This window comes from Chrysemys picta, chromosome 11, assembly GCF_011386835.1.
Source record: "Chrysemys picta bellii isolate R12L10 chromosome 11, ASM1138683v2, whole genome shotgun sequence".
In the NCBI taxonomy this organism is placed as follows: Eukaryota; Metazoa; Chordata; order Testudines; family Emydidae; genus Chrysemys; species Chrysemys picta.
The window spans coordinates 10,997,351-11,019,440 of record NC_088801.1 but is presented as its reverse complement, the minus strand read 5'-3'; the positions used below and the strand labels follow the sequence as shown (position 1 = coordinate 11,019,440).

At 44.0% G+C, this 22,090-nt stretch overlaps 1 protein-coding gene across 2 annotated transcripts in view; it reads right to left on the bottom strand.

Annotated features, from left to right (window-relative positions):
• Nucleotides 1–22,090, bottom strand: part of PDIA5 (protein disulfide isomerase family A member 5) — a 121,167-nt gene that overhangs the window by 59,619 nt on the left and 39,458 nt on the right. For both annotated transcript variants that reach the window (XR_006172785.2, XM_005279807.4), the window contains exons 6-11: nucleotides 20,048–20,140; nucleotides 18,632–18,692; nucleotides 13,637–13,704; nucleotides 6,441–6,532; nucleotides 6,262–6,333; nucleotides 361–497 (exon numbers count right to left, since the gene is read on the bottom strand). Coding sequence is in view for 1 of the 2 variants with exons in the window: in XM_005279807.4 (XP_005279864.1) it covers nucleotides 361–497; nucleotides 6,262–6,333; nucleotides 6,441–6,532; nucleotides 13,637–13,704; nucleotides 18,632–18,692; nucleotides 20,048–20,140 (523 nt within the window). In the remaining variant the exon portion in view is untranslated. The remainder of the gene's footprint in view (nucleotides 1–360; nucleotides 498–6,261; nucleotides 6,334–6,440; nucleotides 6,533–13,636; nucleotides 13,705–18,631; nucleotides 18,693–20,047; nucleotides 20,141–22,090) is intronic.

Genomic DNA, 22,090 nt, shown 5'->3' with positions numbered 1-22,090 from the left:
GGACTACCCGGCTCTCAGTTACATGCTGAATTCCATGCAGTGGAAGTGGGACAATGCACGGGATGAGCTGAACATGAGGCAATCGCTTTGTAAAATAATGAGTGTCCAGAATATTCAACACATTAAGTTTTTCAACTGCGGTAAAAAACAAAAACAAAAAAACAAGCCATCTCCAGCTCCTCAGCTGTGTTCTGAACTTATGAACATTTCAAGCTAATTTTCTTTTAGGAGGATCATTTAAAAAAAAAATCTGCATCTTGACATTCAGATTGTGTGTGAGAGACTGAGATGGAAACAACCCTCTTTTTATTTATAAACAGGCATTTGGATCAGACTACGGAACGGAAAACGCAAACTCACATGGTGCGTGGAACATCACTAGTACAGACGAATGCTCCTTTATAAACTTGTCAAAGTCTTCATCCGTCAGATGATAAACAGCATTCTCCTCATCTGCCCAGGGAGTCTCCGGGGCCTGTGGCTGAGGTGGCAGGGGACTATAAAACAAACATACACAGCTGAGAGGAAGCTCTTCTGTGTTAAATAGCAATCATTTCAGCCAACCAGATTGCAGGAAACCAATCTGATTGTGCAAACACCAACGCATGACACGCTAACCCCACCAAATGGAGTTCTGTAATTGGTTCCACTCTGAGCTGATATGCACTGAAACTAGATAAAACGGGGGGGAGGGGGGGGAGGAGAAAAATCCATCATGATCAGAAGCTCCTAAAGACGGTGGAAATAGAAGGGGTAGAGCAGGGAGATAAACAGAAATGCTTTGTTATTTCATTAGAATATAAAATTCACTTTTTTAAACTACTCTTTTAGACAGCTCAGCAGAATGCTCCGTTCTCCCAGCATTAGCTACCATTAGCCCCATTGCAGATGAAAAGAAAGCAGCAAATGTAAAACAGCCATTCTAACAAATAGCCTCAGAATGCACGTTGCTGGATTTAGCACTCCTATGCAGAGGTAAGGTGACGGGGGTGGTCTCAGGACTTTGTGACAAGACTCTGTCTCTAGTGATCTATGGCCCCCATCTGAGTAGCTCCCAAATACTTATGGCTTTATCCTCTACACCTCTGTGAGATAATACTGGCCTATCTTATGACTGGGCATTTATGCTCTGATTCAGCAAGGGACTCTGACACATACCTAATCTCAAATACGTGACGAGTCCCACGGACTTCACTGGGATGCTCATGTGCTTAGAGTTAGGCACATGCTTATGTATTCTGCCGAACCGGAGTCAAAGAGATTATGTGACTGCTCAGGGACACACAGGAAGCCTGTGGCAGAGCTGGGAACTGAATCCACATTTCCTGAGTTCCAGTCCAATGCCTCACCCTGAAGATTATCTGTCTTCCCCTCCATAAACGTACACTAAAGAGACAGAAGATGGCAGATGGCAGTTTATCATACTGGTGACTACTTCAGCAGGAAGATCCCAATGGGAAAAGGTGAGAAGCTGCTATATGCAGATGACACATCAATATGGGCATACTCAAAAGAAGACCTAGAGGAAACCGTAAACCAGCGGTGTGACCAGCTAAGCACTTATGAGATGAAAATGAGCATCATTAAGACTGAGGGCATGTGGGTCAATAAATACGCCACTGGAAAACTGGATAAAGAGTTTAAAGGAGTACAACTTAATCAGACTCATCATATCAAGTGCTTTGGTGGCTAGATTACGGAAGACAGAGAGTTTGAACGCGAGATACAGTCCAGACTGGGGAATGCTAGAAGAGCATGAAATAACATCTCAGGTGTTATGTCTGACAAGTGTATGCCACTGAGACTGAAAGCCCAACTGTATAGAACAGTGGTGTGCCTCACAATGCTGTAATGCTGCAGAAGCATGGGCAGTAAAGAGACGGCAGATGATGGGGTAACGGAAAGAAGGAAAAGCCACAGAAGTTGGAAGATGCAATAATTTGACATTTATTAAGATGCTGTTGATAATACGGTAGACTCAAACACGGGAACATTTGGATCCAGACGTTGTTGAGGTTATAATCAGCTGAATTAAAAACATGGAACCAAACATCTTCAAAAACTTCAGCAAAGTTCAGATCTGGCTCTGGCCCATCTCTGATGGAGGCAGATTTGCTATTTTTGATTTAAATGTATTACTGTTTCAGCTGCCTGGCACATGCAATGGCAAGTGGAGGATACAACTCATTTATCTTGTCTGGCTGTCATTTCTAGACTAAAAGACCGTTTAGTAACAGTAGAAAACAGATACAGACGGAGGTAGTAGATTTTGCCTACATATGCGGTGAGGTATGGCCCAAGAATACCAAATATGACATAGTAAATTGGGATGCACCATGCCCTTTATGTAGATCCCAGTAGTATCTAAGAACCTCAAATCAAGAACCAGGGCCCAATTGTGCGAAGCACTGTGCAGACAAATGAAGATGACAGTGCCTGCCCAGAGTTCACAATCTAATTTGTAGAGAGAGCCCAACAGGAGGCCAAAACAGACAAAAGGAGGGGCGGTGGGCGAGGAGCTTCAGATAAAGCTATAAAACAAAGGGTTTAGCAGAAAAGCCACTTGCCTAATCAGTGACAGATGGGAGTGATTTGTAGGGTCCTGGCAGAAGTAGGGTTTAAAGAGGGATTTTTTTTTAAGAGGATCACATGGTGGTTTTAAGAATTTTGATGGGGAGTTTTTGTTCCCCATTAGCGGGCAGAATTTTACCAGATCTGTGAGAGGATCTGGCAGTTTAATTAACGAAGGCACTCGCTTAGATTGTAAGCTCTTTGGAGCAAAGACTGTCTTTGTGTTCTGTGTTTGTACAGCGCCTAGCACAATGGGGTCCAGGTCCATGAGTGGGGCTCTTCGATGCTTCAATAATAAAAATCATTTCCAATAGCAACCTAAGGAAATAATGAACATAAGGAAAGCAGTGCTGGAGGGCCCATATAATCTATTTTAGGAACTAATTAGTAAATTAAGGTGAAGGAGTTCCACATGGGTGGCTCACTTAAAATCCTGTGTGCATGTTAGTAAGGCTAGATAGCAGCAGAGAAGACATGCCTCAGTGCTTGGCTGAAATCCCATCTAAGCACCTAGGGCATGTTAAGGGGCAAGGCAAACCTAGTGGCTAACAACAGTGGATGACAGAAGTTTGGAAGGGTTATCAAGGGCTATTTAAATGAAGGACTAGGGACAAGGGGAGTACTGTAACAGGGCAATGGGGTGTCTGAGTGGGGCCCAACAGGAAGTCAAAAGAACCCAGTGAGAGGAGCTAAGAACCTACTAAGACAGTTTGCATCTGGACCGATGCAGCTGAAAAAAAAGCAGAGCTTAGAAATTGAGTGTTAAAAAAAAAATAGAAAAAGAAAAAGAAAGAGATGGACTCAGTAATCAGTTGCGAGGGGTTGGGCCTGGTGGTTGTTACTAGGGAGGGGAGCATGAGTGGGCGACATCACTGAAGATCATTTATATAATGCCATTAATATGACAGATGCATTGTATCATCAGGATAGGAAAGGCTGCGGGAGAAGTGCTACAGCCCTATATGTACAGGATAACATCCAATATATTAACCACGCAGTGTGCAGTGTGTATGACTGCTGTTCCTCTACATCCTCATACAAATGTCTTAAGGTTCAATGAGATAAGCAGTCAGATCTATCTGGGTGTCTATTAGAAAGATAAGAGAGGTCAAATATCTGCAGATTGATGAGGTAGAAACAGAAGTCTTGAGTAAGCAGTAGGAAAGATGCTGGAACCCTCCAAACTATTAGATTCTATCCCGAGGGAAAACAACTACCCTGGCTGACTCAATCCTTCTCTCCCTCTCTCCCCCCCCCTTTGCGACTCCAAAATCAAATTACTGTTTCCCTCCCAGCATTTAGGACAGGCTGACTGAATGGCCAAATACTGAAAGCAAGTTTATTGAGAAAAGGGGTGGGGGGGGAAGGCAACCCCTTGGAGGATATATTTATATTATTTCACAATTTATTGACATTTTCTATGGCTCACAAGTCTTTGCCGGATTCTCAGTATACGTGATGGCCTGCCCAACCGCCAGCCACAATGGGCACTCTGGTAAGGACACATCCTGGCTGCTCTGCACGGTCAGAATACAGAATGATCTGTACCAAAGTAGCTCCCTAATGCGAGAGATTCTGTTGCAGGGGCTTTCTTTAACCTCAAACCATTTTATTTCAGAAGTTATATACACACACACCCCTTACTCGTGCTCCAGACAACCAAAGCAGGGGAATTAAGCCTCAGATCTGAGCATTCCCGACATCTGGAGCTAGGATATTAGAACCAAGAGCTGGTGTGGGCACATGTATAGAGTACGCATGTTCACCGACTGCTTCACCCCATTTTTGTTTCATAAAGGAAGCCACTTTCCTCTCTCTCCACTTACAGAAATAGCCTGAGAAACAGATATTGCAAAGAGCAGGATGAACCTGAGGTTGAGTTATTTGCTGAGAGTTTTCAATTACACATGTGCTGTATATTTAAAATACATACGTCTTGAAGCTGTTTAATTACACTTTTAGGCCCTGGCCACAGCTTTTGGCTACTTGTACTGCAGATCACTCTGTGTAAGATTATATTGAGCATGTGATAGGCTCACACTATATACAATTTTAATTGCAACATCTATTACTGTCAAAATCCTAGTGTTTTTAATCTCTACATGTGATTTCTTAAAAATTATATTGATTACAAAAGAGGGGCAAGAAAGCTTCTGCACAGATTGTCTTTTGAGAAACTATTAAGCGTGTACGGAAAATTAAGTGAGGACAAACAGCTGTCTTTAGCTCTGGACTGCTGCAGTAACAGGCAAAGCCCACAGCGGCTTGTTAACGGAGATTATCATTGGAAAGAGCTTGCAGCTGTTCTGCTTTGCTTCCAGTAGCGGTGTTCACGAGCTGTCAGGGCACTGATATAAAAGCACTGCACATTACAGGGATTATCTGGATGTAATGTGGGCAGACTGAAAAAGCACCAAACGTCTAAGGTTTCACATGTGGTAGCCAGGTGATAACCCACATCCTTCCAGGCCTGAAAGGCATAAAAGATACAGGTGATGAAGTCATATATCCTTGCTCTAAGGGAGTTGCTGTCTTACTCATTCAATTCTGATGACTTCATGGACTGAAAGAGGCTTAGAGACCAAAGCCAAATTTCTCTTTGATTCACATAGTAGGACTCAAGCCAACCTCAGCATCCTAGGTTCCCTAATGCAGATTTCCCATTGATGTGAATGGGCATCCTGTCAAGGCTTAATTCTGGGGTACCAGCATGGTGAAGTATCAGCAAGTCCAGGCCAAATGGCCTACTGCTGTGAATGCCCCAAGACCCCCACACCTCAAGTGTAGCGAACAGATTAAGGGGAGGGAAGGAAGAGGGAGGTGCACATTTTCTATTGAGGAATCGACCAAGATATGGAGAATATGGTGCTGGAGAACATACTGGATGAGGGAAGGCAAGGGGAAAAGTCCTGACTTTCTCAAATTTTGATAAAATCCATGGGCTAGGTCCTCAGCTGCTGTAAACTGGCGTTCTAGCCTATTCTATACAGGTTCCCGTGTCTTCCTCATTACCACAGTATCTGCATGCTTTCCAGTAACTCCACTGACTTCAGTGAAGCTACGCCAACTTACACTAGCTGAAGATCTAGCCAAAACGAGTGTTTAAAAATGTATAGTGACTCAACTATGATTCCCACAAACCTCCAACAAGCCAAAAAAATATTTAGCATGACATAAGCACTGCCACTAGCAAGGCAGAAAACCTAATCTCCATCATCGGGATCCTGGCCTCGTTTTTCAAAAGCGACTAGTGATTTTGGGTGCATTGACTTTTGGTGACTAACAGGAGACACCTTAAAGGAGCCTGTCGTTTTCAAAACTGCTGAGGCACCCAGCTTATGAAACTCAGGCCCCTTAAAAAGGTGTCTCAAGTTGGTCACTAAAAATGGAAACATCCAAGATAATTGAAAATTTAGGCTCACATTTTGAACTGGAATTGAAACCCAAAGATCAGCACACCTTTTTGTCTGCAGCAGACAGGTCACAGACAGCCTTTTGCTAGCAACACACTGCAACAGTAAAATACAAGGCATGCATGCTGAAAACAAACATTAATCAGAGTTAACCTGTAACCGGTCAGTCAACATCAGTGGTGTGGTTTTATTTGGTCTTTGGAGAGGAGGAAGTGTGGGAGGGAGGGAGGAAGAGAACTGGATTATTTTGTACAGTACATAAAGTTCAATGCCTTACTTTTGCAGCCACTCTGCTATATCCTTTGCAGTAGCCCCATAGTTCTCATAGTGGAACAGGAACTTTCCTTTCCTATTAATGCAACAAAATGAGATTTAGTCCCTGTATTGGAAGATAAGGAGGAACATGAAATTATGATTTAACATATGATTTCTAAAGAAGAAGTAAAAAGGACTGACTCAAAGTAGCAGATGGTAGGGTATCCCCGAACATTGTATTCCTCCTTTATCTTTTCAAATTCAGCGGAGTGGACGTTCATCCCTGCAAGTACCTGCAAGATCAGAACAGAACCATTTGTTTCTTTGCCCTCGTGCTATTCCCAATAATACAGGACGTCACTGCAAATTCAAAACAAGAAACAAACTGCCCAGACTAATAGTCCTGGACAGATTTTGATTGCACTCATTTTACTGCAAAGCCACAGAGACATCACTGAAGTCAGTGGAATTACACTGGTTTTGCGTTGATGCAAGAGAGATCAGAGCCTGGCCTACTATATACAGCTTGTAAAGAAACATTCCAGTTAGCTTATTGCTGTTCCTTGTTTTCTGCTACAGATTACTCATATTTATATGCACCATCTAATAGAAGTACCCAAAGGGGACTTGTTCAATAGAATTACTGATGCCATCTCAGAATATTTACATTTCAAGTGGCAGGATGAACAGGTTTATTCTGTTTCTCAAGTACCGCAGCTCAGAAAGCACGCAGACATTAGCCAGGACAGCAGCAGTTCTAGCCCCACGTCTTTGGCTTCCATTTGGGCAGCCAGTTTAAAGTCTCACCTAAAGGCCAGAAAACCCAATTGCCTGAGCAGTGGCTTTGCCGTTTAAAAAGGCACTTTGGGGGGAGGTGGGAGAGGAGAAGGCATAAATCAACCTTGCTGCAATTTAAAAATAGAGCTCGCTTTCATTTTGTGCAACAGGAAAGGAGTCCTTCCTCAGAGGCTTCCAGAAATGGGTTTGGGCTCTGAGCTGTATGAATCTCTTTAAACCAACAAAGCCACCCTCATCCATCCTCACTTCGAATCACAGAAACGTAGGGCTGGGAGGGACCTCAAGTGGTCATCTAGTCCAGCCCCCTGCGCTAAGGCTGGAGTAAGTATACGTCCATTATAACCAATGTCTGGCAAGGGGATGGCCTGCCTTTTGATACCAAGTATCCATGGCATCTCGAAATAACACACACAGTGCTTGTTATATACTTCATAAATGTCACAATGCCCGTGAGGCAGGTGAGCACGATACCCATTCTACAGATGGGGAAATTGAGGCACAGTGACACGTCTCACAGAGACACCAGCGAGTCAGTGACAAAAAATGGACACAGACTCAGGAGTTCCTCGCTCACAATCCTGTGCCCTAACCAACAGACCATACTACCCCTCAAGTATTTTCAAAACACTGGAGAGTAGTGGATGGGAGTAGCTATGCATTTCTGTGGGTGTGGGACTTATACAGAGGTCACCTCACAACTTGGAGATACAACTCCAAGATTAACTCCATTTTAATGGCATTGATGGTTTAAATCATTTTAGCAGCATGGGCTTAATCCAAACCCCTCCGAAAACAGGATTTTCTCTTTCCAGCTGAAATACCACATCGGAATTTAATACCAGTTTCCTGACTGCAGCAAACTGCACGGACAAAATGTGCTCAGAGCCAGCTGGAAATAGATCTGCAGTACAAAATCCTCACATGAAAGTCAGTCAGCCTTTACTCAGAATGTACTGGAGAGTTACAAAAGGAGACATTTTGGTCTCGTTTCCTCCACACCTACTGCAGCAAACTCAAAGAGGCAGATTAAAGGAGCAAGCCTTACATCAGCCTTCTGTTCATTTTACTTTTATACATTTTCTTTGAACCACCAATGACAGATTTTACTTGATCCTTACAGGTACTGGACCTGACTCTCCATGCCTTGCATCTCATGTTGTCATTTACACACATGCAGAGTAAGTGCAACAAGCGACCAAATCACAACGGTAAGTTTGCATGGTATAAACGACTATACAGGCCAAAGGAGTGGCGAATAAGGCCGATTAATTACATTTCTGAGGGTCAAGCTGTCAAAGCTCTCACTTAAGTCATTAGTTACACGAGCTCAGAAAACGCCAAAACTCCACAAGGACGTTCCTGGGGCCAGCTGGTGTAAACTGTTGTAGTTCCACTGACTTCAATTAAGATACAATGATTTACACAAGCTGAGGATCAGGCCCTTGGTTTTCAGGGACACATGGATCAGAGGGGGAGCCGTGTTAGTCTGAATCTGTAAAAAGCAACAGAGGGTCCTGTGGCACCTTTAAGACTAACAGAAGTATTGGAGCATAAGCTTTCGTGGGTGAATGCCCAGTTCGTCAGACGCAGGGACACATGATCGCTCTAAGTGAACGGTTTATGTCCCATGGACATTAACGGGAGCATGAACTGTCCCCAAATTTGCTATAATATATGCTTTAAGAATTCCAAGAGAAAGATGAGATCAAAACTTCCATGTAATGTGTAATCCTCGGTATTTTAAAACATGTCTGGATTTTGCTGATCCCATGCAATAAAGTAAAACACATGACATGCACTAACACAATAACCTCCAAGAAAGGGGCCTTCTTAAGCAAGTACCTGATATCAATGGGAACTTAACCATGTGCTTAAGTGCTTTGCCGACCAGGAATGCTTTCCCAAATTGGGGCCAGAGGGTGACACTTACAGGAATTCACTGTTATTAACTGGAATTCATCCTGATTGCAGGACAAAGAGACTACATTCAAATTGTGAGCTGGTCTTTTTCCTTTTGCACCGTTGTGCAATTTAATGTGAATTATGAACCTACTTTAACACTGAAAAAGTCATCTAGCTTTCCTGTTGGCCACAGCACTGACAGCAAAAAGACCAGTCTCACGAGCAGAATACAGTAACCAATGTCAGGTACAGTTCACCTTTTCATTTTTACAACCTATTAAATAGGCAGTTATTTTATTTTATATTTTCATGCTTTCTCCTAGCAATAATGACCTCAGAGCCCGGCATTTCCTGGCAGTTAATGACTGGTTGGGTTAAAAGACCAAACCATCAGCTTGTCCAAGCCAGTCACAAACTGCCAGGAAACACCTCACCTGGAGCCATTACTGCTTTAAAGTACACAATGGAAAAACTGTGACGTGTGCAGTATAATTAAAAGTTAATTTAATTTTAGAAATGGTGAAATATATATGGAAAAAGTTAGATAATATAGGACCATTAATCCATGGAAAACTGGGTTTTAATTTAGACCAAAGGACTGAGCTTCTGTGTGGAAACAGCATCTTCTACAGCAGTGGTCTCCAACCTTTTCACACCCAAGAACACTTATTGAATCTAAGGGCAACCCAGGATCAACTCTGCCACTTCCCTGAGGCCCCAGCCCTTCCCCAAGCCCCACTCACTCCATCCCCCCGATCGCTCGCTCTCCCCCACACTCATTCACTTTCATCGGGCTGGGGCAGGGGATTGGTGTGGGGGAGAGGGTGCGGGCTCTGGGCACGGGCCGAGGGGTTCGCAGTGTGGGAGGGGGCTGGGGTGTAGGAGGTGGCGCAGGGTGCGGGCTCTGGGAGGGAGTTTGAGTGCAGGAGGGGGCTCTGGGCTGGGGCAGAGTGTTGGGGTGCAGACAGGGGTACAGGGTGCTGGCACTGGGAGGGGGGTCAGGGTGGGACTTGGGATGTAGGAGGGGGTATGGGGTGCTGGCTCCAGGAGGGGCTCAGGGATGAGGGTTGGCGTGTGGCCTCCCACCGGGCAGCATTTACCTCTGGCGGCTCCTGGTCGGCGGCAGGCGCAGCGAGGCTAAGGCAGGCTCCCTGCCTACCCTGGCCACACAGCACTCCAGGAAGGGGCCAACATGCCCCTGCGGGGGGGGGGGGGGGGGGGGGGGGGGGGGGGGGGGGGGAAGGCACATGGCTCCGTGCGCTGTCTGTCTCTGCAAGCATCGTCCCCACAGCTTTCCCGGCCAATGGGAGCTGCAGGGGCGGTGCTTGCAGGCAGAAGCTGTGCGCGGAGGAAGACCCCTGTCCCCCCAACCCCGGGGCTGCACTGGCCGCTTCCAGGAGCGGCGTGGGGCCAGGGTAGGCAGGGAGTCTGCCTTGGCAGCAGGCACACAGCACCATCAGCGATCGCAGTCGACTGGGAGATCCTCTAGGATCCACCAGTTGATCGCGATCGACCAATTGGTGACCACTGATCTACAGTGAGTTGCCAGATCAAGACTTTAGTCTTAGCTGACTCTGTGCAGAGAGACCCCCCTGTGCCAACATGAAGTCCCGCTGACTTCAGCAACTTTCCACCCGGCCCAGGTGTCTGCCTGCATGGAGCTCGCTGTAGTGTTGGGACCCCAGCATTCAGTCTCACTGGGTTATTAAGACGATACTCCTGAAAGATCGTTCTAAAGAGCAGAAGGAAATGATCAACTGTTGGGAGGGGGGGGAGGAAATGGGGCAATAACGGTTTAAATTCTCCAGCTTGAGTTGCAACTCCTATAAAAAGTGGGATTGTCTATGGCATAGGCAATAGAAAATTACAAGAAAATACAGTGCGTTCTGCACAGTGCTAGCCCTCCAGCAACGCTTACACATGTGGATCCTTATGTATCCATTCGTGTATACCTAAAGTCCTGAAGCAATACAATTCACCTGTCCTGCCAGACAGGGATGTCTTGTACAGAGGAACCTAGTGTTAATTCAATGGAATTCACACTGTAGGACAGGTGGAATTTTAATGCTCTTCAGCCATACCAGAATTTTTATACAAATATCTTCAAGGGCAGTACTCTGCCCTTAAGAAATGCAAGCAAATCTCAGTGAAGGTAGCCCTAAGCAAACAAGCATTTAACGCATGCGTCTACCGAGTTTCAGAACTACTACTTGGGGGAGCATGCAAGTGTGAGGATTTTTAATGCTCACAAGATATATTGACTGGAATTCCCCTGCCAAGGAAACTCAAGGCTTTAACCTCTCTGCTCTACCATGTGCAGCCTCTCTGGGGCATAGCCTGCCATCTGTGACAACCTGAATGTTAGAAGGAACCCAAACTCAACTTAAACTCTGCTCTAACCCACATTTCCATCAGTCATTTTCCTTTGCCTCCCACGTACCCAGACACTCTCTCACACTATATTATATATATAATCTTGACTCAAGCACTCCCCGTGACTTATTTGAAGATATCAAGTAGGGGAAAAGTAGTCAATGTGATATATCTTGATTTTAGTGAGGCTTTTGACACAGTCCCGCATGACATTCTCATAAACGAACTAGCGAAATGCGGACTAAATAAAATTACTACAAGGTGGGTGCACAACTGGTTGAAAGACTGTACTCAGGGAGTACTTATCAATAGTTCGTTATCAGACTGGGAGGGAGTATCTAGTGGGGTCCTGTGGGGGCCAGTTCTCGGCTCAGTACTAATTCAATATTTTATTAATGAGTTGAATAATGGAGGGGCGACTATGCTTATAAAATTTGTGGATGACATCAAGGTGGGAGGGGTTGCAAGCTCTTTGGAGACAAAAATCGTAATTCAAAATGACCTTGACAAATCTGAGACTTGGTCTGAAATCAACAAAATGAAATTCAATATAGACAAGGGCAAAGTAATACACTCAGGAAGGCAAAATCAAATGCACAACTACAAAATGGAGAACAATGGGCTAAGTGGCAGTACTGCTCATAAGAATCTGGAGGTTAGAGTGGATCACAAATTGAATCTGAGTCAATAACGTGATGCAGTTGTGAAAAAGGCTAATACACCCCAAAATGATATTAACAGGAGTGTCATATGTAAGACACGGAGGAATTGTCCTGCTCTTTTCAGCACCTGTAAGGCCTCAGCTAGAGAACTCTGTGCAGTTCTGGGCACCACGCTTTAGTAAAGATGTGGATAAATTGAAGAGAGTCCAGAAGACAGCAACAAATAATAATAAAAGGTTTAGGAAACCTGACCTATGAGGAAAGGTTAAAAAAATTGGGCATGTTTAGTCTTGAGAAAAGACGACTTAGGACGGACTGATAACAAATATGTTAAAGATTGTTATAAACAGGATGGCAATCCATTGTTCTCCATGTTCACTGAAGGAAGGACAAGATGTAATGGGCTTAATTGCAGCAAGGGAGATTTAGGTTAGATTAAAGCTTTCTAAGTATAAAGGTAGTTAAGTTCTGGAATCGGCTTCCAAGGGAGGTTGTTGAATTCTCATCATTGGAAGTTTTTAAGAATAGGTTGGACAAACACATGTCAGAGAAGTTCTAGGTTTATTTGGTCCTGCCTCAAGTGCAGGGGGCTGGACTTAACCTCTCAACGTCTCTTCCAGCCCTATAGTTCTAGGATTTTATGATCAATGCTAAATCTTATTGATGTAACATATAATTCACCTATGGAACTCACTGTTGCAGGATATTACCAATGCCAGTACTTTAATGAAGTTCTAAACATGATTGACATTGCTATGAATACGAACATTATCTACAGTTATAAAAGCGAAGATAAAATTACAAGGTCAATCAATCCTCATCCTTCATGACATAGAGATTGATCACAAGCTGCAGTCAGGAGGAATTCGCCCTCCCACCAGAGTATGATTCCCTGTTATAAAACTAGGTGTATTATGAGAATTTAAGTGTCTCTCTGAAGCATCCAGCTTTGATCATTCTCAGGATATGTCCACACTGCAACAAGAGATGTGACTGCAGCTCAGGTGGACATACCCACGCTAGCTTTAATCTAGCTACCTCTCTAAAAATAGCACAGGCTAGCTGCCCAAGTGCAATCCCACCCAGGATCTCGGGTACATACTTGGTTACCACCCACGTTGCCATGGCTTCACTGCTACTTTAATGAGCTAGCTCGATCAAAGCTCGCTCCGGTACGTCCACACATGGTGCAATTCCACCTCCCACTCCAATGCAGACGTCCCCTCATAGAGGGGACACCAGACTAAAAGGACTATTAGATCCCAATCCTGCAAACTCTTCCTTAACTTTACTCACATGACCAGCCCCATTGAAATCAACAGGATTACTCACATACTTAAAGCTAAGTGTGTGGGTAAGTGTGTGCGGGATCAGAACCATAGCCTGTTCTGGCAAGAGTCACACTTGGTGTAGGAGGTGAATGAGTAAAATCTTGTGCTCCACAGTACAGAAATCAAGACCAAACATTGTGAAAGGATTTGGAGTCGGGTTTGGGTTTTGTTTTTTGTTTTTTTTGGAGTTGCTTAAAATATTTCTCATCCAACCTGAAATCAGTTAAAATGTCCTGCTTCAGTTAATATGTACAGTCTTAAATATTCAGAGGATAAACTTAAGGTTTTTTTTGTTTTTGACATTTATACATCTTGTCATCCTCTCACTTACATATGTGCCTTTCAGTTCTGTGGCTGCCTGCTGGTAAGATGGCATCATTCTCTTACAAACACCACACCCTGGTCAAAAAGGGGGGAGAAAAAGACAAGGCAAATCATATACCAGTAATGACACTATTTCATACATGAAATCTAGCACATCAAAACAGTGAAAGATGAAATGTTTTCTGAAAAACAGCTTCAAATCTCAAAACATTCTAAAGAATATCAAGATTAAAAAAAATAAAATCACTGTTTATTCCTTACCTACTTTACTAAGCCCCTGAGATTATTTAACATCTCTAAGAGAATTACTTTTTTGCCATTTGAGTTTGGCTTTGCATTTCACTCATCCAGATCAGCCAATTTCATACTCAGTTTCACATTCGGATTCTAGAGGCAGCAGTGTTGTGTTTGGGGCCATGATAATTCATAAAAATTCTTAAAATCTGAAACAGTTATCACTGATATTTCCCCCAAAAATTTCAGCAAAACATCTCTCTTCATTTTTTATTAAAACCTTTTTTCTTCCCTCGCCTCCTCCCTTAAAGAAAAAATTAATTCTAAATTCTGGACCTAAACTGAGTTCTCAGTGTCCCTTTAACTGAAACCACACACACACACTTACAATTAAAGGACCTGGTCCTGTATTCTCTAGGTATTCAATATTCCCACTGAGCTGGGTCCAATAGGTATCTGGGTCTCACCCTACATTTTAAAAGTCACTTGTCAAGATCCAAGTTCAAGGTCATGTGCGTCTCCCCAAACTTGCACTCCAGTGCAAGAGCAATCAGAATCTGGCCCTTAATATGGAAAAATTAGGGCACTTCTGATTCAATCCAGTGCAACAAGTCTTAAGAATTTAATCGAGGAACCCTTCCTTAACACACTAAGTGGACATTAAAAAAACACTAATGCTCATTTGACTACTTAGGAAAGGTGACAGTTCAAAGAAGATCCTCCAGATGCCAGACAAGGCAGATTAGCTAGCAAAAAAGAGAAGACATGGGACTGGCATGTGCTAAAAAGCTGTGTGTAGATGATGCTGTAGGAGGTTTAAGTAGATTAGTAATAAATCACCTTGTAACCAGCAGGTTTTTCCATTGCCAAGTAAACTGAGATGAGGGAGAAGACGTGACTAAAGTTCTTCTGAGTCAGATGAAAGGGACTTTTATCTGAATGACTCCTGGGACTGCAATGCGACAGTAGTCAGCATTTGTCTTCCAGCCAGCAGCGAAGAGAAGAAAAAGAATAAGCAGTTGCCCTGTACGCTGTATGAGATCACCCCCAAAAAAGATCTGCTAATGTTTCTGGGGAGATTTTGGCAACAGCAATTCAGGCTTCCCCACATCCGTGTGCCTCATCCCCAACCAGGGGGAACATCCTCTAGGAGAGAAGGGAAACGGATTCAAGTTTCCATGGCTATTCCACCCTTGGTGTGAGACTGACCTTGGCTGAGATTGGTACAAGGGGGCTAATTAGTGCCAGTTAAGAAGATTTCATAATGCGCATGGCACACCATCCATTTCACTGAGGCCTAAACTGGCCTCAACCACTGTCATGCAGTCTGCTGAACAGCCAGCAAATGGCATCCTCTGTCAGTCATTTCCTCCCACAAGCCGTTTTCATTGTCCTCTCACCAACGCTGACGTCTCTTGCTCTATACTTCAAACTCCTTCCAGCAGCCCTCTGGGCGTCAGACTGTCCTGGCTAGTAACCTCCGTCATCTCCGCCTTAACCTTTCACTCTCTTCTGGATTCTTCCCTAAAAATCCAAGCATTCACTGGTCTCCTCTACCTTCAAAAATCCCACCTGCCTAACTCCCTTCGGCTCCAAACTCACAGAACACACCATCTACGACAGCTGCCTTGAGGTCCTCACCTTCAACTCCATGCTGTATTGCAGCTACCATCTTTCAGCAGTGAACTCCCTGTTACCCTATTTCAAACTTCATCGACTAGTATCTGTCCTTATACAGACTTCTCAGTGTCGCTTTGTCACAAGGGCCCATTTTGTGCCAGGTATTTGAAACAGGCTAGGGTTTATTTTAACATTGAACAGTCAACTGATCTTTTTCTAACAAACACTGAACGTGACTGCATCACTTTGTAAATTTAATCAAGAGACTCAATCAAGAACTTAATTTTGTCGTCGTCATCATGAGATCTATCCTCCAGCTGTCTGGTCACGTTTTTGCTTCTGTACTTCTTTCGCAACTTGTGCTGAGAACACCACACTTTTGCAGCACACGTGATCCCTCACCTCTAGTGTATGCAGACATCTCAGTTGTGTTGTTCCTCCACATTCACGGCAAGCAATTTTGGTCTCTGTCATTTGCTTATTCCTCCATTTTGTCTTTATGCCTTCGAATGAATTTTTAATCAGATGCACTTCAATTTTTGCCAGGCTCACTAACCTCTCCATTTTGGAAGCCCAGTACTATAAATATCCTTCATTTGTTGCAAAATCAGATTCATTTCCTGCAATCATTTTGCACTGAACTGGAGTTATACCACAAATAATTTGGGCTCCAATTAGTCCACCTGCTAGTTGTTTAGATTTGACTTAGTTGCACAGGCCTGTAACAACCATCAATGCCCTCATGTGGCAGCTGATTTCTCTATGGAAAATGAGCCTTTCCTCGCCCCCCTCCCCACCAATAGCTTTTAGTGTGCATCACTGTATTCTTAGATTTTTAAATTACTTTATTTAGCAGTTTGCAGATACCTTCATCTTCCCACTCACTAGCACATACTGAAGATGTCTATTGCCTGTGAGTCTGCCACAATGTAGAAAAAATGGATGATTTCACCGTCTTTGATTTCTCTGCAGTACGACTTGCTTCCAAGAAAGTTTAGAAGCACTGCAGATCTTAGTCAGGTACCATCCCAGATGGAGGGATTTGGGACCCCATTCTTATCAAAGGAAAAGTTTTTTTCCAGCTCTGGGTAATAACAGTGTGAAACACAGGGGTGCTTATAAGAGACTGATCCAGATTTCCCTTTTCCAGAAACAAGACTTAGGTCAGGGCTTCAAAAGGTTCCACCCACGCCACGTGGCAGCAATCAGTATCTGCACATTCTGATAACCAGTATTTTAACGTGACTGCTGGATGAGTTTGGTCTTTCTTGAGTAGGTGGCACAGCGGAAGGGAAGTAGAAGAGTGGGAAGAGAACCAAGTCAGAAGGTTAATGTTAAATAAAAGACGAGGGAATGAAGGATTGTGAAATCAAAGAAGGGTTTAAAAAAAAAAGTAGGCTTCTTTGTAGAAGTTTAGAGAGCAGCAAAAGCATTACAATAGCGAAAACTAGCAGGTGTTCAAAAGCAGCAACACTGGAAGCGGCAGTGTGTCTGGGGAACAGCTCAAAGGGAATGAAGTAATGCGCATTTCAAGAAAGGACTGGTTGTGGAAAACCATTATTAATGAAGGAGGTAAATTGTGAAAGCGTTCTGGGGCTCAGGAATCTCCCTAGAGGAACGAGTTACAGACTTAGGGAAGGCATATCATCTCAGCGGACACAAGGCAGGAGGCAGTTGCTGGGAGTTACAGTACATGCTGCACCTCAGAACATGACAAGGTCACGCAGAGATGAACCAGAGAATCTCTCCACATGTGTAAAGTTTAAATGAAAGGAGCTAGGGTAAGCTGCAGTGGTAGGGTGACCAGACAGCAAGTGTGAAAAATCAGGACAGGGAGTGGGGGGTAATAGGAGCCTATATAAGAAAAAGCCCCAAATATCGGGACTGTCCCTATAAAATCGGGACATCTGGGTCACCCTATGCAGTGGTAAGGGAAATGCGCTCTTTTACTGAGCTATTAGACCAAGTCCTGGGCAGTTCCTAGCAAAGCTCAGATGGGACTAAATGTAGAATTACATATCCTGGATGAGGGAACCACTTTGGGCCACTCATTAGGAAACCACAGACAATGCTGCCTTGGGATGCTCAGTTTAACACAGCAAAGCAATGATCACCCAATTGCAAGTGACACCTAACTCATCACCAGTGCCAAGGCTAATGCAGCAGTGCTTTTCTACCTTAGATCATGTGATCGCTCCTTTTTCACAGCCCGCCTGTCTTGCAAGTGGGCAACGGCTCCAGGGCAATGGTACTGAGCGTTAAAAGAGCTGGAAAGTCTCTAGGTTGCTGAATGGAATTGCAAGGAGCCACCAAATAGCAGCAGCACAACATTCACACCCAGCGATGTTCGCAGCATGACTCAGTCTCCGGGCATTGATACAACACAATGTCAAGGTGTCACACTGCTGTCATTTTGTGACTTGTTACAACTCCACCTGACACACTCTTTCCCAAACGCTTTGAGGGATCCTGGCAACTTGGGTTCAATTACTCAGCACCCCATGTTACATCATGTATGAAGCTCTCCTGAGCAGTACTTGTCCCCTCTGCCTGACACAAGGAAGAACATATGAAGCTGCAGCCAGAGCCCTGGTCTCCTTTGGAGATTCGCTGTTCTCCTGGGACCAGCTTTTCATGGGCTATGGAGAAGAACACTGCAGAAAGTAAATAAAAATATGAACAGTATTCACATGCGTCCATAGAACTGTACAGGGCAGAGTGCTGGGCACACACAAAAGTATATGCGTTATTAAGTCATATGCACTCAGCATACCGAACAGGAATAGAGCATGAGAAAACCAGACAGGACAAGTAGTAAGAAAGTGATGTGAAAGTGTAGTGACTGAGACCGGTACCAGCAGGCAGTGGAAAGAGGCACAACTTGTGGAAAGAAAAGGGAAACAAAGTTAAAAGAAGTCTGATTGGCCAGGGGAGTGATAGAGTGGATGCCAGGGGGAAAGAGACCAGAAAGAAACCAGAAGACAAATGCTAAGGGCTGTACAGTGCAAGGAGATGAATATTAGTCACTAAAGCGTAATTAATGAAGAAAGTGGAGAGCATTCCACTCAGAGGAGAGCACCTCTGGGTAGGGATGATGGTTGATCAGCCACAGGAGTGACAGGTTGATAGGAAATACCAAATCACGTACATGGGGCATAGAACATCATCAGAAGAGGTCTGTCTTCTTTCTTTAGAAGCCTTCTGAATTCCTAAAGTATAAACCAAACAAAAACTGTTATCCATGAAACAGACACATGCATCAGGCCACAGTCACTTTTATCTGTGTTCAACTTTAAAAGTCAAATAATGTATTAAAGACACTTCCCCTTGTTTGCTTCATTATCTAAGGGGGGGGGGGGAAATCTTGTAAAAAGCCAAAAGTTGAATCACTTCTCTCCACTCAATTCCGGCTTAGAAAGAGTTAATACAAATTACCACGGGACTGATTCACTAAATACCTTACGAGAAATTTTCAGTGATAGGATGTAGAAATTACTCTACCTGCGACTCTCAATAGAGGCTTTTGGAAGCTACAGGATAATAAACCCGTTTTCCAGCCTGATGCTCTCAAAGAAAACTACTCTGATTTCTTATTAAGGAGCTGGACTCAATAAAAAAATAAATACAAGACTTTAGCTTCCTCACCATGAAAGCCTAGGCAGGGCCATGAGAGGCAATGAGAATAGATTTTTCAGTGCCGGTATGGTGGGAAAACGAGATGAAGTTTTTAAATTGAATGTGACCCTGGGAGAGCTTGTCATGGAGAACAAAATGGTGAACATTAAAAATTAATCTTCTTACAAAAACTGAATGTCAAAATAACTGTTCCTTATATCCAAAATGAAAGCTAGGTATGGATAAGGCTCTTTATGAAACACCATCTAAAGCTCAATCAACTAAAATTTTAAAATCAATAGACTGGAAAAGCATACAAAACACCAAACTGATCATCACTGGAGACCGCACTGTTACCACTGCAACCACCCTGTCTTTTCAAAACGAGAAATACAATTTTACATATTCACAGCCTTCCCACTTAAACGGAGAGGAAGGCTGGTCTTGTGGTTACAGCACTGGGCAAGCACCGTGGAGATGTGGTTTCACTTCCCGCTTCTGCTGTATGATCTTGGGCAAATCCCTGAATCTCATTGTGCTTTACTGTCAGTCTATAAAATGAAAATAGCATTACTTTCTCCCAGCCTGTCTCTCTCATCTTTATTTAGACGTAAACTCCTCATGGCAGGGACTGGTCATTTACTGGGTGTACAGCTCCTAGCACAATGAGGCCCCGATCTCAGCTGTACTATTGCAATACCCCCAATGGTTTTGCAATTCACTAAAAGTAAGGCAGCATGCTGCAGCGGAGACAGGAGTTAGGAGATCGGGCGCTGCAGTTAATGTGAGATGTGAACTCGGGAGAGTCACTTAAACATTCGGTGCCTCAGTTTCTTCTTCTGAAAAGCGGGATAATGGTGCTTGCTCACTTTTGTAAAGAGTTTACACACTTCTTACTGACATTACATTAAAAATACAGACACACACGTTATGTATCTGGTTGAAATACCTTTTCACTGTCCACATGCACAACATCTTTGGCTTCGGGATCCTCTTCCCACAACGGAGCTCCTTCCGGATCCTTTAGAAAGGCCACCACTGACTGCGATGAATGGAAAGACAACAAGGGACTTTTAAACATAATTGCTACCTGAACAGGAGGGATACCATCCCAAATGCCACCTTTCCACTAAGCTGACTTTTCGTCTTCCCTTTCAGCAACAGCTTTTGCCATTCTGCCCTAAAGCTATACTCTTTAATGCAGCCGAGGGCCCCCGGGTAGGGGAACTGATGCAGTTTATCTGAACAAGGGTGGAAGGTGCTGGATTTGAGGGGCTGTTCAAAGGCATGAACTCCTTGCAGGACATGAATATCCCAGGTCATCAGGGCTTGTTCTCTCCGTACGGCTGATGGAGCCATGGCAGAAACAGGTCAAGAGATGGGCACGATAGGTTAGAGGATACACTCCAGACCACAGCGGACTACTTCAGCAGGACTAGATTCTAGAAAGCATCTCCTCAGCTGCTCCCTGGCCCGGTGGGCTAAGATTCCTCCCTTCCTTCAAGACAGATTCTCATTCTATTCAGGCAGCTCACACTTGAGAAGTCTAGTGTACTCACAGCCACATATAGTTAGCACATGCTCAGCTGGTCAAATTAAAGTCTAGGCTTGAGCTCAACCAGCTTAGCTGGTGTTGAAGATTTGTCTACTTGAGACTTTTCAGACACGTTAGCTGACATATGCTAACACCCCACCTTTTATTCTGGTCTAGACAAGGCCCCAGTGACATTCTTACAACCCTTTTGCCTTCAGTGGGGATGCAACAGTATAACCGACTGGAACTCAGCACAACGATCTGTTCATGATGGGCAAGAAGATAGATTCCGGCTGCATCCCAGTTGGCTCTGAAGGGCTCAGGGGAGGGAAAAGCAGTATCTGTGTATTTTAGTTACTCAAGTCAGCAGACAGGTCTCTTAATACATCCAAGGAGCAGATCTGCTGAGTAAGGAGACTTTACATACTCCGGCACTTTTGGGAGAAGCAACACACATTACCACGGTGGTAACAGAGATGGGTCCCATCTAGACAGGCCAAACCATCTTATAACGTAATTGTAACTGTAGCATAGATGGCACTCAGAAGCTACGGGCAATAACCTCCCTGACCAATGCTGGAAGAGGGCTCTATAGCATGCGGGGGAGGTAAGGCAGGTGAAAGAGAGAGAGGAAGGGAGAGAGATCTTCTGCAGTTAAGAACGATACATCAGATTCTGCTCTCTCAGAGTTGGCAGAGCTTGTCTAGATCTCAATTATACATCAGGGGAAGAGGTAGGGGGTCAATCTTTTAACTGCTATCAAGCGTGATTTCAGGAATTCCCATGTGCCAAGTTCAGCTATGTAGAAACAGATGCTGTTAGAGGATGAAGGATTAAAGGGATTTAATTCATCCAGCCTCTCTCTTGCAGCCAAAAAAAAAAAAAAGATGCTGTGTCATGTTTTCTGGCAGGGGTAGGCAGCATATTGCCTTCCACTCATTCCTCTGCTCAGTGGAGCTTCCGCATTTCCTGAGCATTTTAAAATAACCCTTTTAATCCCAAGAACATAAAAAGCAACTACAAGGGTTCCTGCATTCCCAGGTTAGGGTTGGAGATCTGGACAAGGTCCACCCACTGTGTCAGGGAGTCCGTAGCAAACACTGTCATTAAAAACACACTTTGATCTCATCGCACAGACAGGACCAAGTTGTGCTTTAACTATTTTCTCAAACCACACCAAAGCTTTGAACTTAACACAGATGTAGCACAGTTCAGGAACCTGGTGTTGTCCACTCTATCTTGCAAGATCAAACCATGTTTCAACATGATGGAACCAGGTTCCCCAGCACAGTGGTGAGCCCGATATAAGCTGGTTGTTAACTGGCCATCTTATGGAAAGTAAACCATAATGCATCAGGATGCTAATAAGAGGCTTATTATCCTTTAGATTTGACACATAAATATTTCAGTTTTAAACACGGACTTGCAAGAGCAAACTTGATTCACAGATAATACCAG